Source organism: Gymnoscopelus microlampas (assembly GCF_963454915.1).
Source record: "Gymnoscopelus microlampas genome assembly, chromosome: 21".
NCBI classification, from domain to species: Eukaryota; Metazoa; Chordata; class Actinopteri; order Myctophiformes; family Myctophidae; genus Gymnoscopelus; species Gymnoscopelus microlampas.
In genome coordinates this window covers 39,197,857-39,212,856 of record NC_139958.1, presented here as the reverse complement: position 1 = coordinate 39,212,856, position 15,000 = coordinate 39,197,857, and the positions used below count along the sequence as shown (strand labels likewise).

At 40.7% G+C, this 15,000-nt stretch overlaps 3 protein-coding genes across 3 annotated transcripts in view; 2 read left to right on the top strand and 1 right to left on the bottom strand.

Moving 5' to 3' along the window:
• The window catches only part of LOC311037966 (uncharacterized protein), a gene marked incomplete at its 5' end in the record, with an annotated part of 3,641 nt that extends 342 nt beyond the window's left edge, over positions 1–3,299 (top strand). The window contains 4 exons of the mRNA XM_084047261.1: positions 571–697; positions 1,277–1,417; positions 1,667–1,777; positions 2,540–3,299. Of these exons, the coding sequence (XP_083903387.1) occupies positions 571–697; positions 1,277–1,417; positions 1,667–1,777; positions 2,540–2,589 (429 nt within the window). The 3' untranslated portion in view covers positions 2,590–3,299. The remainder of the gene's footprint in view (positions 1–570; positions 698–1,276; positions 1,418–1,666; positions 1,778–2,539) is intronic.
• A 1,062-nt stretch (positions 3,300–4,361) lies between these two features.
• Positions 4,362–8,200, top strand: LOC311037746 (uncharacterized protein). Its single transcript, XM_084047023.1, has 5 exons — positions 4,362–4,422; positions 5,039–5,144; positions 7,050–7,187; positions 7,505–7,615; positions 8,025–8,200. The coding sequence occupies exons 2-5, from the start codon at positions 5,063–5,065 to the stop codon at positions 8,075–8,077; spliced, it is 384 nt and encodes a 127-aa protein (XP_083903149.1). The 5' UTR covers positions 4,362–4,422; positions 5,039–5,062; the 3' UTR covers positions 8,078–8,200.
• A 2,423-nt stretch (positions 8,201–10,623) lies between these two features.
• Positions 10,624–14,749, bottom strand: LOC311037173 (uncharacterized protein). The gene is made up of 4 exons (XM_084046287.1): positions 14,697–14,749; positions 12,863–13,012; positions 12,071–12,196; positions 10,624–10,705 (listed from the first exon to the last, which is right to left on the bottom strand). The coding sequence occupies exons 1-4, from the start codon at positions 14,731–14,733 to the stop codon at positions 10,656–10,658; spliced, it is 363 nt and encodes a 120-aa protein (XP_083902413.1). The 5' UTR covers positions 14,734–14,749; the 3' UTR covers positions 10,624–10,655.
• Between the last annotated feature and the right edge of the window lie 251 nt (positions 14,750–15,000).

The following is a 15,000-nucleotide window of genomic DNA, read 5'->3' as shown; positions in this document are numbered from 1 at the left end:
TAATAATGTGTAAATGGATACAATGAGTTGCTGACCCTTCCCCATTGGTTGCTTCGCTCATATGTATTTCAGAGGCCATGCCTCTTTATGTCTCTTTAACTTGAATGTTTTCTGCAGAATGTTCATACTGGGTGATGCCATTTTTTATGTGTTCGATATTTAATGTCTTATTGGCTGGCTCTGTACTGTATGTTGGTTTCAAAAACATCTCTACAGAGATTTATTTGAAGATCAATTACGTAAGTTGACAATAAAATCAATATGTCAGTGTTCAGTTGTAGTACAATTGTTTGGTGCCTTTGTGTTCTGAGGCAAGAGCTGCAAACATACATATTCCGTATATTATAAACACTATACAAGTATACTTAGTAGTAGATTAATTTACTAGTGTATGACATTGACTGCATATACATTAGTCATGTGGAGCCACATTGAGCTTTTCATGAGAGTCTTGTTTTGTATGTATTGGTTGCTGTTGGATAGATCACAATGACTTCATGTGTTCAAAAACTGTGTGTAAATTCATGCATTTCATATTTGTTAATCCACCCTATTATATCTTCTGTACAGTGGCTCTTCCTGTCGAGGAGCAGTGACAGGTGCTCTCAACCCAAGATGTACAAATTCATGGTGGGTGGTCTACTCTGTGCCATTGCCGGAGCAATCCTGATTCTCCCTGTGGCTTTCAGTCAAATACGTAAGTACTGTACACAACATAGTTTAGACCCACCATTAAGTTACATGTTGCTAGTTCCTATCAGGATAAGCAGTGATGGGAAAAGCACTTGTGACAAAACCTTGAACTGTCGTCAAAACCTCATAACTCCATTAACAAATCAATTTTGCCATCAATTTTGTTCATAATGTTTTTAAGTCAGTTAAAATGATGCAGTATACCTATTTATCAAAACGTTGCCATTTTGCTATCATTGTGAAAACAATGATTTATATTTCGAAAATCTGTGGAAGATCAATGTGACAAAACATTTAAGTATTAATTAATAATCTCACAGTTATTGAGTTCCTCTTTGCAGACGTTCTTGTATTGTAATGTCCTGCTTGTTATAGTAGGCCGTAAGCAGTGTCATGAACTGCTTAATGCCTACGGGGGGCAAAGGGGGGTGAGTGTAGCGACCAGGGTTCGATACCCGGGTGTTACATTAAGTTATCTAATCGTAACTCTGGGAGTGTATATGGAACCAAATCCACATTTGTACACACACATGATCACTGATGATTTGTTCCAATGTTTTCCCCCGTCTGTCTCCTCCACCAGCAACGACAGAGCACGATGCCACCTTCATTATCCCATTATCGACTGGGATAAACTTGTTTGCCATCATCGTCGGTGTGTCGTGCTGCCGTTCCTGCAAGGGGATCAATTTGTTGGCTGCAGGGATTTTGTTCATTGTTTCCAGTGAGTCTTCACACACACACATATTTACAGCAACATCCTCAGTGAGAGTGTCCAAAAAGGTGCCGTTCCAATTCTATACTCTGAGTTACACACACACACACGCACGCACACACACACATGCACGCTCTCGTGAACACACGCACGTATGCATGCATGGACACACGCATGGACACTCGCACACACACGCGCACGCATGAATGCACACTATGAATACTCATTTTGTAACTCCCGATCTCTCACCTTTCTCAGCTGTCTTTGGTGCGGTGGCCATGATCATTTACTCCATCTATGACGTCGGAAATTACTTCCCTGTAGTTTGCGGACTAGGCTGGTTTGCTGTGCTCACAACCTGGCTTGCAGGTAAGGATGGAGAAAACCCATGGACACATAACATGATAATCTGAACCTGGGCAGGTATACATGGTTGTTCTTAAAATGTATCTACATTATGTTGCTGATTTAAGTTTGACTCTATACTTTATGAGAGTAAAGCACCGATCAGCATATTGTGATTATAAATCAAGAAAAAATATATTAGTTGACGCAACATCATTCTATGAAAGAGTATTTTTAGAATGGTAGGCTATTTGCTGCCTGTTCGTGCAGTTATAGAACTTCTTCAGCTTCAGCTTTCCTCAAAGCTATAGACTGTGAAAGCCACATGTTCTACAGCAGGGGTCTTCAACAGGGGGTCCGGGACCCCTAGGGGGTCCTCAGAGCTACTATAGGGGGCCCAAATATTTGTCATTTTTTTTGTGGTGTTTTTCTTTTTACATTAACCACTTGAACCCTAAAGAATCCCTATTCTGAGGAGTACTTTAGCCAAAAATAGCCGATCTACAAGCTGCGAGGCGTTGTGAGCTTGTAGATCGGCTATTTTTGGCAAAGAGGTAAAGGTGTAGAGGGAAAAAAGAGCAGACCGTGTACGCAAAGAAAGTTGAATCTGAAACACAATTTTATACAATATAGATGGGGTCCCTGCTTCATCTCTCTCTCAGCTAGGGGGTCCTTGGGCTGAAAACGTTGAAGACCCCTCTACAGTATACTACTGTAAATATAACATTATAGAATACTCCTTTTTGGGTACTCCATGACTGAACGACACTGTTCTGTCTGTTGCAGCTATCCTTTACATCTGTGCCTTCACAAAGAGAAAGACAGGCCCACGCTAGAGGGAGATAACAACCCAAGAATTTCTTCTCTTAAGTTAAAGAGGACAGCGCTCCACTGACATGGAAGCCAGGGACGGATCCAGAAAGACTTCTTGGGCTTTTAGATGTCTTGGACTGCAAGTCTCAAGATTAAGGCATATTTGTGATGAATAAGATTTTTTTATCATACATAGTGGTATGACTTTTTTAATAGTAGCACAGCCAGTACACAGCCAACATGTCAATACATTTTTAACCGGTTTTAAATGTTTTGTGTTTTGTTTTGCCACCAGGAACTGAAACTCATAAGTTATATGTTTTCAAATTAAAATGCTTCTCTGTCTTTGTAGATAGAACTATTTCTGCCTTTATTGATAGTTACATGGAGAGACGGAGTGACAAGCAGCAAACTGGGGACTCGCTGATTCAGAATGTGTTAGGTGTCCTAACCACTTAGTGGGCCCCCCCACAAATGAAGCTTCAATCAATCAATCAATCAATCAATCAATCAATTTATAGTTGTTTTATAGAATATGTTTTGTATCAAATATCGGTCAAAACATCGGCAATTGGTGGTCTAGGACTCTTCAAAATCAGGATCAATGTCAGACCCAAAAGGCTTTCTTTTTCAGTGCATTGGGCCCTCGTTTGGTCTTCTCCTATACGCACCTGTCACCTTTGTAGATGTGCAAGAGACTTGCTTTTTATAGACCCGAAAAACTGACATGGTCAGGCTTATGGGCTTTAATGTTCACTGTATAATTAAAACATATGATATTAATTAATATATGATGTTAATATTGCACAGTTTTCAATAAAGTTTCTCTAAAAATAGGCTGTTACTGTGATGTTATTATTTTGTATTCACTGAATACTCAATGCCACCAGCATAACAAAAATGACATATATATTTATAAAGAAATAAGTGTGTTGTAGATTGTGGTTAATTCACAATATATTATTTTAAGTATGGTTCCCAGGAGTCCCTTCCTAGAGATGTACAGTAGTGGAATCAAAAGTACAATATTTGAAATTCTATTTTGAAAAGTAATGTGCTTCGAAAGAAAGAAAGAAAGAAAGTCTTGCAGTATGACAAGCATGACTTTTCGCTGTACATACACAAGGACATGTCAGTTACTCACTGTATATACAATATACAGTAGTTGGCAATATAGTTGGTCGTGTGTGTGTGCGTGCGTGCGTGTGTGTGTGTGTGTGTGTTTGGGGGGGGGGGGGGACAGTTGAGTTGAGTCAACGTCGCACAGATTCCTTAGAATTCTATAAGGGTTTAGTGTGACTAAGAAATGCGTCCTGCAATAAATTGTATTCAGAATAGCCACAGTAAAATGAAAATAAAATAACAAACAATCCAACTTTAAGTACTATAAAGCCTGTGTTTTGTAACATGCACTAGTAAACTGACATTAAATAATGTAACACAAATTCACTAAACCTTATCTAACCCTAAATGATAAAATAAATAAACCAGTCTATGGCTGTACAACTTATAAAATAAAACATATAAAATCAAATACAGTAAACAACATAGCCAGCGTCAGAGTGTATTCTAGTGATAATGTCATGTCTGTCCCTGCCTGACAGCCTCTTTTGTTTTTTGTAACAACTGAAGCTTTGTCTGACAAGGGATCTCTCTCTCTCTCTCTCTCTCTCTCTCTCTCTCTCTCTCTCTCTCTCTCTCTCTCTCTCTCTCTCTCTCTCTCTCTCTCTCCCCCCCCCCCCCCCCTTTCCCTGTGTTTTCCCTTGTATCCATCTCTTCCTTGAACATTAGAAATAGGGCCTGATGAAGAGGGTGCAGAAGAAACCAGTCAAGGCCCAGGCTCCTGTGTTGTAACGGTACAGTTGTAATAATGTGTAATTGTATAGAGTTACTTACCCTTATCTATATTGGTTGCTTGGTTCAAATGTATTACGGCAGCCAGCCTGCTGTAATAACTGTCTAACTTGAATGTATTTTTGCTGAATGTTCAATACTGGGTTATGCTTCTGGTGCCATTTTTAATATGTGTTTGATATTTAATGTTGTCTTATTAGCTGGCTCTGTATGTTTGGTTCAAAAACATCTTTACAGAGATTTATGTTAAGATCAATTATGAACGTTGACAATACAATCAATATGTCAGTGTTTAGTTGTAGATCTTTGGTATCATGACACCTTGGTGTTCTGTCAAAACATGTCAAGGCAAGATTAGTAGACATACTATGTACTGTATAAACACTATACAAATACACTTGAAAAGTAGTCGTTTCGTGTTTACTAGTGTATGACATTGACTGCACATACATGTAGAGCCACATTAAGCTCCTCATTACATGGTTGTCTTGTTTTGTAAGTAATGGTTGCTGTTGGATAGATCACAAGATCACTGCATGTGTTCAACAACTGTGTGTACTTCATCTCATATTTGTAATATGAATATTATCTCCTGTACCTCTTCTTGTGGGGATGCAGTGACAGGTGCTCTCTCAACCCAAGATGTACAAACTCATGTTGGGTGGTCTACTCTGTGCCATCACAGGAGCCATCCTGATTCTCCCCGTGGCTTTCAGTCGAATCCGTAAGTACCGCACACGCATGTACACAACATAGTTTAGACCCACCATTAGTTACATGTTACATGATGATACATGATGATGCTAGTGCCTCTCAGGATACTCAGTGATGGGAGGAATGCATTACGTAATTTGCAGAATTGAGCTGAAACCTTGAATCTTTCTTTTTTTCTAAACCAATGCTATTGAACACCCTTTTACGTCTGTCTGTGGGTTTTACAAAAGCGTTTGTGACGACACCTCGTCACTTCATTCGATCCTCAAACTGCTGCCAAAACCTCATTCCTACACCCCCTCTCTGTGTGGCGCACGGAAGATAAACAAACATTAAGGAGCTGATTTCGTCTGACTTCGTCTGAGGTAAACTCACATTGTTTTTGAATAGAAGTCATACTCCGGGAGTGTTTATTTTGTGCGATTGACATGAGGACATCCACTCAGAACATAATGATTGATGACTTGAGAAATTGAAATCACAATGTATAATACGTGTGTGAGTGTGTGTACACACACCCATGCAAATGTTTCCTTTTTTGTTGTTGTTTCTTTTAGATTCCCATGATGGGACTGAGGATGAGACAACTGGAGGAATGGATAAAGAGCAGAATAAGAGAAGAATGGTCCTACATTGGCAGGAGCAAGGGAGAAAAGCTTAACAACAAGCCTCGGGTGATGGGGCCAAGATGCCAGTCCAACCTGCATTTGTCAAGTCCTCCATGCATCACTGCAGTGAAATTGGAGATGATGACAGGGAAAGGATTTTTAAATGCTTTTGGGAGAACATGGACCGGGAAGAGAAACAACGTACGGCATGGTATGCTAGATGTCACACCAGTACAGAGGAGAAGGGGCTCTGAAACTTCACGAAGATCATCTACTCGTGTTTTCGGTTTAAATGTTAGTGGACAGAGAAGGAGGGTGTGAAGGAGTTTGTTTTTGGCCACACTTGGATAAAGGGAATGGTCTGCCTTTAAGTGGGGGCAAGACACAGACGAATGCAGCATCACAGGACAGAGGTGAGGCTCTTGAGTTTGTGAGGAATATTCTACAGGATCTCCCTAGGGTGCCCTCCCACTTCTGTTGGTCATCAACATCAAAACACTACCTGGAGCCTGTCTTTCAGTCCATGACTGAACTGCATAACGTGCACCATCATGCAGCTGAGGAGAAGATGCTGAGGCCATAATGAAGGCAGTGTGTTTAAGTGGAATTTAAGTGGCAGAACCTGGCTCTTTATCATCCAAAGAAGGACCAGCGTAACACCTGCTGCAGTGCAACTTGCCAGATAATGAATGGCAGGACCACCGTCTTTAAAAGGTCCAACATTAGTTGTTGACAGTCTTACACACGCACACGGACAGGGGCGAACACATCATCTCCAGCACCTCCCCGCCACTCCGGCCTGGCGAGATAATTACGGTCATGCTGTGGTCAGGGGGTAATTCTTTCCATGGCCACTAGAGAGGACATACACTGGGATATACATGCTGAATAAACTACCGTAATCGTCACTTTTCATGCAGTGAATTACACCCACAAACATGCACGCACGCACGCGCAGAATGCAATAACAGCAATACTTGTGCAATATTATTCTCTTATATAAGCACTGTATTTTCACATTGTTGCTTAATACTTCTGTCTTGCAAGACTATTGATTTTGGCCTTGTATGTGTTATTTTATACTCACTTATTTAGTCTATCTTTTTCTATTTGTATGGAGTCCGCCTATTCTAAGGATTTCACAGTGAGTGTACTACATGTACATAGTACAAAGTGACAATAAACTCTCTGAGCTCAATACTTTCTTTAACAAACAAGTAAGTAAGTAAGTAAGTAATGAAATGTCTCAAGTCACATGATCACTGATAATTTGTTCCATGTTCTCCCCTGTCTGTCTCCCCCAACAGCAAATCCAGACAATGATGCCATCTTCATCGTTATGTCGACTGGGATAAGCTTCCTTGGCATCATCGTTGGAATGGCATGCTGTCATTCCTGCAAGGGGGCACATTTTTTGGTTGCAGGGATTTTGTTAATTGCTTCCAGTGAGTGTTCACACACGTTTTCACAGCAAAATCCTCTGTGAGTGTTCAATTGGACCCTTGATGGTCCAAAAAGGAACCGTTCGATTCTCAAAATGAAGGGTCCAATGCTATACTCTCTGACACACACACACACACACACACACACACACACACACACACACACACACACACACACACACACACACACACACACACACACACACACACACACACACACACACACACACACACACACACACACACACACACACACACACACACACACAGAGAGAGATAATCTAATAATCTTGTAACTCCCAATGTCTCACCTTTCTCAGCTGCCTTCGGTGCGGTGGCCATGAGCATGTATACCCTCTATGATGTCAGCCATTACTTCACTTTAGTTTGCGGACTAGGCTGGGGGGCTGTGCTCTTAACCTTGCTTTCAGGTAAGGATGGAGAAAACTCATGGACACTCTGATCTCCTAAGGTCTTAATCTGAACCAGGGCAGACATACATGGTTGTTTTTAAAGTGTATCTACATTGAGTTGCTGATTTGATTTTAACTTTGTACTTTATGACAGTAAAGCACATATCAGCATATTGTAATGATAATGAAATTAATTATATTAATCGACACAATATTATTTTATGGAGGAGTCCTTTTAGAATGGGGGGCTATTTGAAGCAAAATGCTGCCTGTTCATGCAGTAGAAATCTCTCTTCAGCTTTAGAGCCTCAAAGCTAGCATGTTAAAGCCACATGTTCTATACTGAAAATATAACATTATATAATATCCCTTGTTGTGTCCCTGTGTGCATCCATGACTGAACAACACTGCCTTTTGTCTGTTGCAGCTAGCCTCTACATCAGTGGCTACATAATAAAGAAAAGGACTGACAAACGCTAGAGGGAGACAACCACCCAAGACTTTCTTCTTTTAGGATAAAGAGGACAGTGCTCCACTGAAATGGAAGCCGCAGGGACTGATTCAGAAAGACTTATTGGGACTGCATTAAGCATCAAGGATATTTCATGGCATATTTGTGATGAATAAGAATTTTAAATATAAATAGTGGTATGACTTTTTTTATAATGGCAATTATGCAGTGCATGCAAATGTCTAACCAGTTTCAAGTATTTATTTTAAATAAACTTAAATGTAAAATGTTCTCTAATTGAAATGCTTCTCTGCCTTTATAGAAATTTAACTTTTTCTGCCTTTATTGATAGTCACAGTGAAGAGAGACTTAAACCGGTGACTGGCTGTCAGGCATCAGAACCTCTGTGGTATGCACCCTAACCAATCAGCTATCGCTCCCTCAAATAAACTTCAATCTCAATTTAGTTTTTTTCAAATCGAATAGATAATGTTGTACTTTTTGTTGCACAAATATCGGTCAGAACATTGGTAATCGGTGGTCTACGACAAAAAAAATCAGTACACATCAAAACAAAAGGGCTGACACGGTTCAGGCTTTAATGTTTACCTTAAAATGACTTCACTGCCTTCCTTCGGAAGGAGTATTTATTGCGCTTTAATCAGGTTCATGAGCTCCGGCATATAGTTATTCAAACACACCTGCAGATCTGCTTTACTGTTAACTATAACAAATCAATCAAGAACAATTTAATTAGCTCAACAGAACTTATTATGAGTGGTTTCCCCAAATTCAAAATATTCTTTTCTGAATTATTCAAACTGTCCATGACAAGCGTCTTTATTACTTACTAGAGCACCCTTTTGTTGTGTGATGCATAGTTAGACACGTGCTTCTGGCATGTGGAATCTTAATCCATTCCTCATGTGCAAAAGTCATATGTCATATCTCTTAAATTAAACCTAGGGGGTAAACCCTGCCCACAAATCATTTCTTACACATCTATTTATTAAATCAAACTTTACTTTTAATCTCTTCCAGGCAACACATTGATTATTCCAACCAGTTCTGATTGAAAGTCTGGCCTTCCGTTCTAGACCCATTTTGCAGTCAGACCATAGTTTAATTGTGACCTTGCCCTTTGACCGTTTTGGCCCAAAACTGATCTCTTCAGTTATCTTGCTAACAAACCAAATAAGCAAAAAAATGTGAGAGTGCGGTCTAGCCAAAACCAACCCGGGACTCCTGAATCGCTGTCCTCCAACACCCTCCTGTCTAACATCAGGAGAGAGAGGACCAGCAGGGTCAACAAGTAGATTTACATGCAGTTCCATGAACATGTGGGAGACAATACTGGTTTCCACAGGTGGAACATGAGGGCAAGTCCTGTTCCATGAACCAGTGATTTTCAACCTTTTAATAAATCATTTCCCTCCTTTTTTTAATCCCAATCAACACTGTGAAATCCTCAGTGCGTATTAAACTCTGAGAGTTTACAAATTGGAACCTAATGGACCCGTCGGTCCAAACTCCAGAAAATGCTCTTGCATAAGCGCTCTTATGAAAATAGCAGATCTACAAGCTCACAACGACTGGCGATGCGACGCATTGTGAGCTTGTAGATCTGCTATTTTCATTAGCCAATGCAGCCAGATCTGCATTCTTATCTGAATTACTGTTAAAGCAGTTTGTTTAAATAAGTTTATAAAATGTTATATTTTCACAGGGATTATTTATTAGTCTGATATATATACATTTTGGAGTGGATATATGTGTCTAGATGCCTGTCAGACGGTGGGACAATGCTGCTCCGCAGGTCTACAATGGAACAAACGGGTGCAGCCAAAAGTCAACAACTGCCTCTGACCTGACGTGAGATCTGAATGGGCCGTAGGCTGAAGTCAACGTCAGGATATATTGATAAAGGCCGAAAGTTGCAGTGATCTCGCCGTACGCCCATTATTTGGCCTACACCGCGTTGATAAATGAGGGCCATTGACTTCAGGCCAAGCACTGAGGTATTAAAAACACAAACAGCCTTTATGGGTGATTGGTGAAGGAACATTTCTACAGTGTGGGTTTATTGTTCTGAGTTTAGTAATTATTTCCATTACCCACTATATAATTCACCAAATATAAAAAAATCTCCCCGATCTCTTTAGATTATCAGTGCAACTGCGGCTGTCCTACATTAGAGAATGTACACACTATCTATGTGTATAGGTTTAGGAAATAAAGAGTAAATATTTCACATATCTTCAAATCATGTTCGATCCTGATTGAAGAACAGTAACAGTATTTTATTTTTTCTTCTTGACGTTCAGTGCTGACCTCTATTGGTGTCATGGGTAATTAAATAAAACTAATTGCAGCACCGTACACAATACTATTTGAGGAGAAACTTTATTTACATGTTTCACATCATTTTCAAATTAGCCTGAATTAAGTCAGCAAAGTTGGTAAACATTACTTTATGTTTAAAAAATGTATTCACTATTCATGCAAGCCCAAGAAGTCTTTCTGGATCAGTCCCTGGCTTCCATTTCAGTGGAGCCCTATGTCCTTTTTTTTAATCCCAAGAAGAAAGTCTTGGGTGGATGTCTCCCTCTAGCGTGGGTCAGTCCTTCTCCTTTTGTAGGCACAAATGTAAAGGATATCTGCAACAGACAGAAGGCAGTGTCATTCAGTCATAGATGCACACAAGGGCACAACAAGAAATATTCTATTATGTTATATTTACGGTATGGAACATCTGGGATTAACAATCTGCTGTACTTTGAGGCAAGTTCTATAGCTGAAGAGAGATTTGTACTACATAAACAGGCAGCATTTGGCTTCAAATACCCCACCATTCTAAGATGACTCTTTCATAGAATAACATCGTGTCAACTCATTTGTTTTGTCCTAACGTCAATGTAACCACAGAATGCTGACATGTGCTTTACTCTTTTAAAGCACATAGTTACAACTCAAATCTGCAACTTAATGAAGATATACTTTAAACGGAAATGAAACTCTAGGCTGATTGTGTTTTTTTCCGCTTCAGGTTAAAAACTACATGGCAGGCTGCATAACACTGACCTTATAGTACACACTTAGCTGCAGCTAATCAAATTAATAATGGGTGTGTTTGATTTTAGGTGTGTCAATACTGTCTATCATGTGTGACGGCCCTGCCACGCTGCCTCACTGTTGGCTAGCCGGCAGCCTTAGTCATAGACGATGTTTGCCTCTGCCAGCAGGGGGGGCAAAGAAAATATATGAACATACAGTATATGTTTGTATATATGCAACATGTATATGTTAGACCAATTATTTGTTTACCAACATTGAGACTGGATGCACAGGTGATTGTTTCATGCAATCAATTCTCAACCTGTTGTTTTCGGGGTGCGCTGGTTTTATGGGGGGCAATTGCCCCCCAGGCACCCCCCATAAAATCGCCTATGGCCTTAGTGATTAGTGCAGAGTGCAACAGGCCGTCAGACAAACTGGATACAGCAGGGTGAGGGTTTTGGGAATTTAAAGACCTCTCCTTCCAACCCCTCATTCTCTATTTTTCCTCCCCTGAAGCAGGTTGTGCTTGGACTGCCACCTGTCCTGTTTGGGGCCTAACCATTTAGGTTTACTGACTTGCTCACACTACCAGTTTATGTTTTGATTATTGCCCTATTTCTTTAATGTAGTGAAATAAAAATAAGTAAAACATGTTTGACTTGTGGGTGGACTCCTTGCCATGTATTCTCTGGTGCATGACACATGCTTGAACATTAGCATGCCAGTACTGGCTCTGGACACTGGCATGCATGACAAATCTAGCACACTCATTATTAATTTGTTTGGTACAGCTGTGTAGTTTACTAGTCTGCCATGTCTGCTGAATGTTTTTAACATGAACTGGAAAACATACTACAAAAGCAGCCTGGGGTTTCATACCCCTTTAAGAATGACCATGTATGTTGTTGTTTTGTCTTCCCATGTTGAGATTAGGCAGCGTGTCCATGAGTTATCTCCATCCTTACCTGCAAGCAACAGTATGAACACAGCCATCCAGCCTAGTATGCATGGCCAAAGTACGGGATAGCTTAGGAGGTACACGTAGTAGCTATTGATGCTCATGCCCACCACACCAAGGACAGCTGAGAAAGCTGAGAGATCAGTAGTTACAAGATTATCATTCATATAGTGCAGGGTTGCCACACTTTTTTTTTTACTTGAGAACAACTTTTAAAATGACCAACTCAACAAGATACCCACCCAAAAAAATAGTATCCCATTGCTGAAAACAATTACCTGAGTGGGCTTTGGAATAGCGGTGCTGATGTTACATATAAGACAAACACACTTGGAATTCTGTATGGATTTTTTTGGGGTTCTTTGCCTCGCACATTTTAATACAACTTTATAATACTACTGACGTTTGCGCGTAACACTCTTGAAAACAAGGCAATGCATTGTGGGTTTGCCTACTATAGAATCTGTGAAGGGAGCCGACAGGCCATTCTTGAGGTTAATAAATCAAGTCACCTTAATTCAAGTGGCAGATGCCAAAAAGAGGAGGAGTTTTGTGATTTTTGTGCGTGCGTGCGTGCGTGCGTGCGTGCGTGCGTGCGTGCGTGCGTGCGTGCGTGCGTGCCTGCCTGCCTGCCTGTCTGTCTGTCTGTCTGTCTGTGTAGACAGTAAAATACAAATAAAACATATTCTGTAACTCTGAGAGTATACTTAACCCTTAACTCTAATGGTTCCTTATTGGATGCAAATTTAAACACTCTCACTGAGGATTTTGTTGTGAATACGTGCATGTGATGACTCACTGGAAAGAAATAACAAGGTCCCAGCAGCTATCCAATTATTCCCCTTGCAGCAATGACAGCACGACACACCAACGATGATGCTAAGGTAGCCTGTCCCAGCCGACAAACACATCATGATCAGGATGGATCCTGGTGAATGCATCGGGGAGGCTGGTGGGGGAGAAAGACAGGGGGAGAACATGAAACAAATCAGTGATCATGTGGATCATACACACACACACGCACACACGCATGCAGGCAGGCAGGCACACACACACACACACACACACACACACACACACACACACACACACACACACACACACACACACACACACACACACACACACACACACACACACACGCACACGCACACAAAGCCATAGTCTTAGAAGCGAAATGCTTCTATGTTGTGTGCATTGTCATATCATACTGCATGAAGAAATTATCCTACCACAGAACACAGTAAATGTGAGCAGCCTGCGGCACCAGTCATGTGCTGTTCTACTAAATGTAGCCAGTCAGAGTTGAGCCTCAGGGGCCACCGTAGGCTTGCTGCACTGGCACTTCCTTATTGCCAATCAGTCAGAGTATTTAAAGGCCCTGCAGTCTACCAAACATTGTGTGCTTTGTGGTGGGTGGCTGCAGGTCTTGCGACCTAGGTGTCATGTTGTGTTTTATCATTTTCCCTGCCTGGGTGGAGTAACATGCTGCATTTATGTTTTGACGGTTGCACTGAAAATGCTCTTTAGTATTTTAATCATCATTTTGTTACTGCCTAGGTTGAGGTCATGTGTCTCGAGTCCTGAGGTGACGAGTCCATGTGCCGAAGGGATAATATGAAAGAACACTGACATCCAAGGTATATAAACTATTTGTTGTGGTGATTTGTTTTATTCTGTTTGTATACTGTACTAATGTTTATTGTTTCCACTTCCTTAGTTTTCACCACTGCTGTTTTGTTAGTCTGAGTTTTATTGTTTGTTTTCATTGTTTATTGAGATTTTCCCATTATACAAATTTATATTTCTGTTGTTTTCCCGCAAACATGGTGGCGAGCGCCGCTGCAATCTTGAGTCAACGGGAGCCGGGGGTATAGCCGACCAGCTGCAGGAGTCACGTAGGATCACAGTAGTCCACGACCATATTAAGGTTTGATGTGTTGTGTGAACGCGAGCACCACTTTGCACGGTGTCGCTCTGTCCTTCTTGCTGTGTGATTAAGTGTGTGTGTGTGTGTGTGTGTTCTTTAGTAGTCATTTGGACGAAGGTTAGCCTACTTAGCGTATAGCTCCCCTGTTTATGGTCGACTGTTGCCTACCTGCCCATTGACCCCGGATGTAGCCCGTTTGTTCCTTTGTTGTGAGTAATATTGTGTAGTTTTACTTGGGATTACAACATTCAGTATATATTGTGATTTGTATTATTGTATTGTATTACACTGCAGTAGATATTTTAAGTAGCCCTTTAATTAATGAATGTACTGAAATGTTCTGTGCTTAAACTTCCAGTTGTTTGGGGGGAACTCATGTCTCAGTCCTCATTGGCGAACTTGCATTGTTGGGGAGCCCGATTTAAAGGTCTAATTTCATTTTCCCTGGTTAACCATCACCAGGGTGGCGTAGACATTACACAATTATACTAAATTCCTTGCTCGACACCCGGTTACATAAAAAATAGTTTTGCAAGTATTATTTTACGTTACTATGCCACTCATTTAAGTAATATTATCACATAATATAATAATAAACTTGTAATATTCCTCCCATCACTGAGAGGAATTGCTTCATAGCATCATGTAACTGCATGGTGGCTCTTAACTATGGTCTATACACACTTAAGTCTACAGTACTTACAGAATGAACAGACCATTATCAGTGTGGCTCCTATCATGGTACAGGCTACACCCTCACCCAACGTGAATATGGACATCTTGTGTTGAGAGCGCCTGTAAATGCACCCCAACAGGAAGAGGTACAGGAGACAACATTCATAACACATATGAAATGCGCGAGGCACACACAGTTGTTGAACACATGAGTCACTGTGATCTATCCAACAGCAACCATTACATACAAAACAAGACAACCATCTAATGAAGAGCTCAATGAGGTTCTACGTGACTACTGTGAGTTAATTGACATCCAATAATAAATAAAC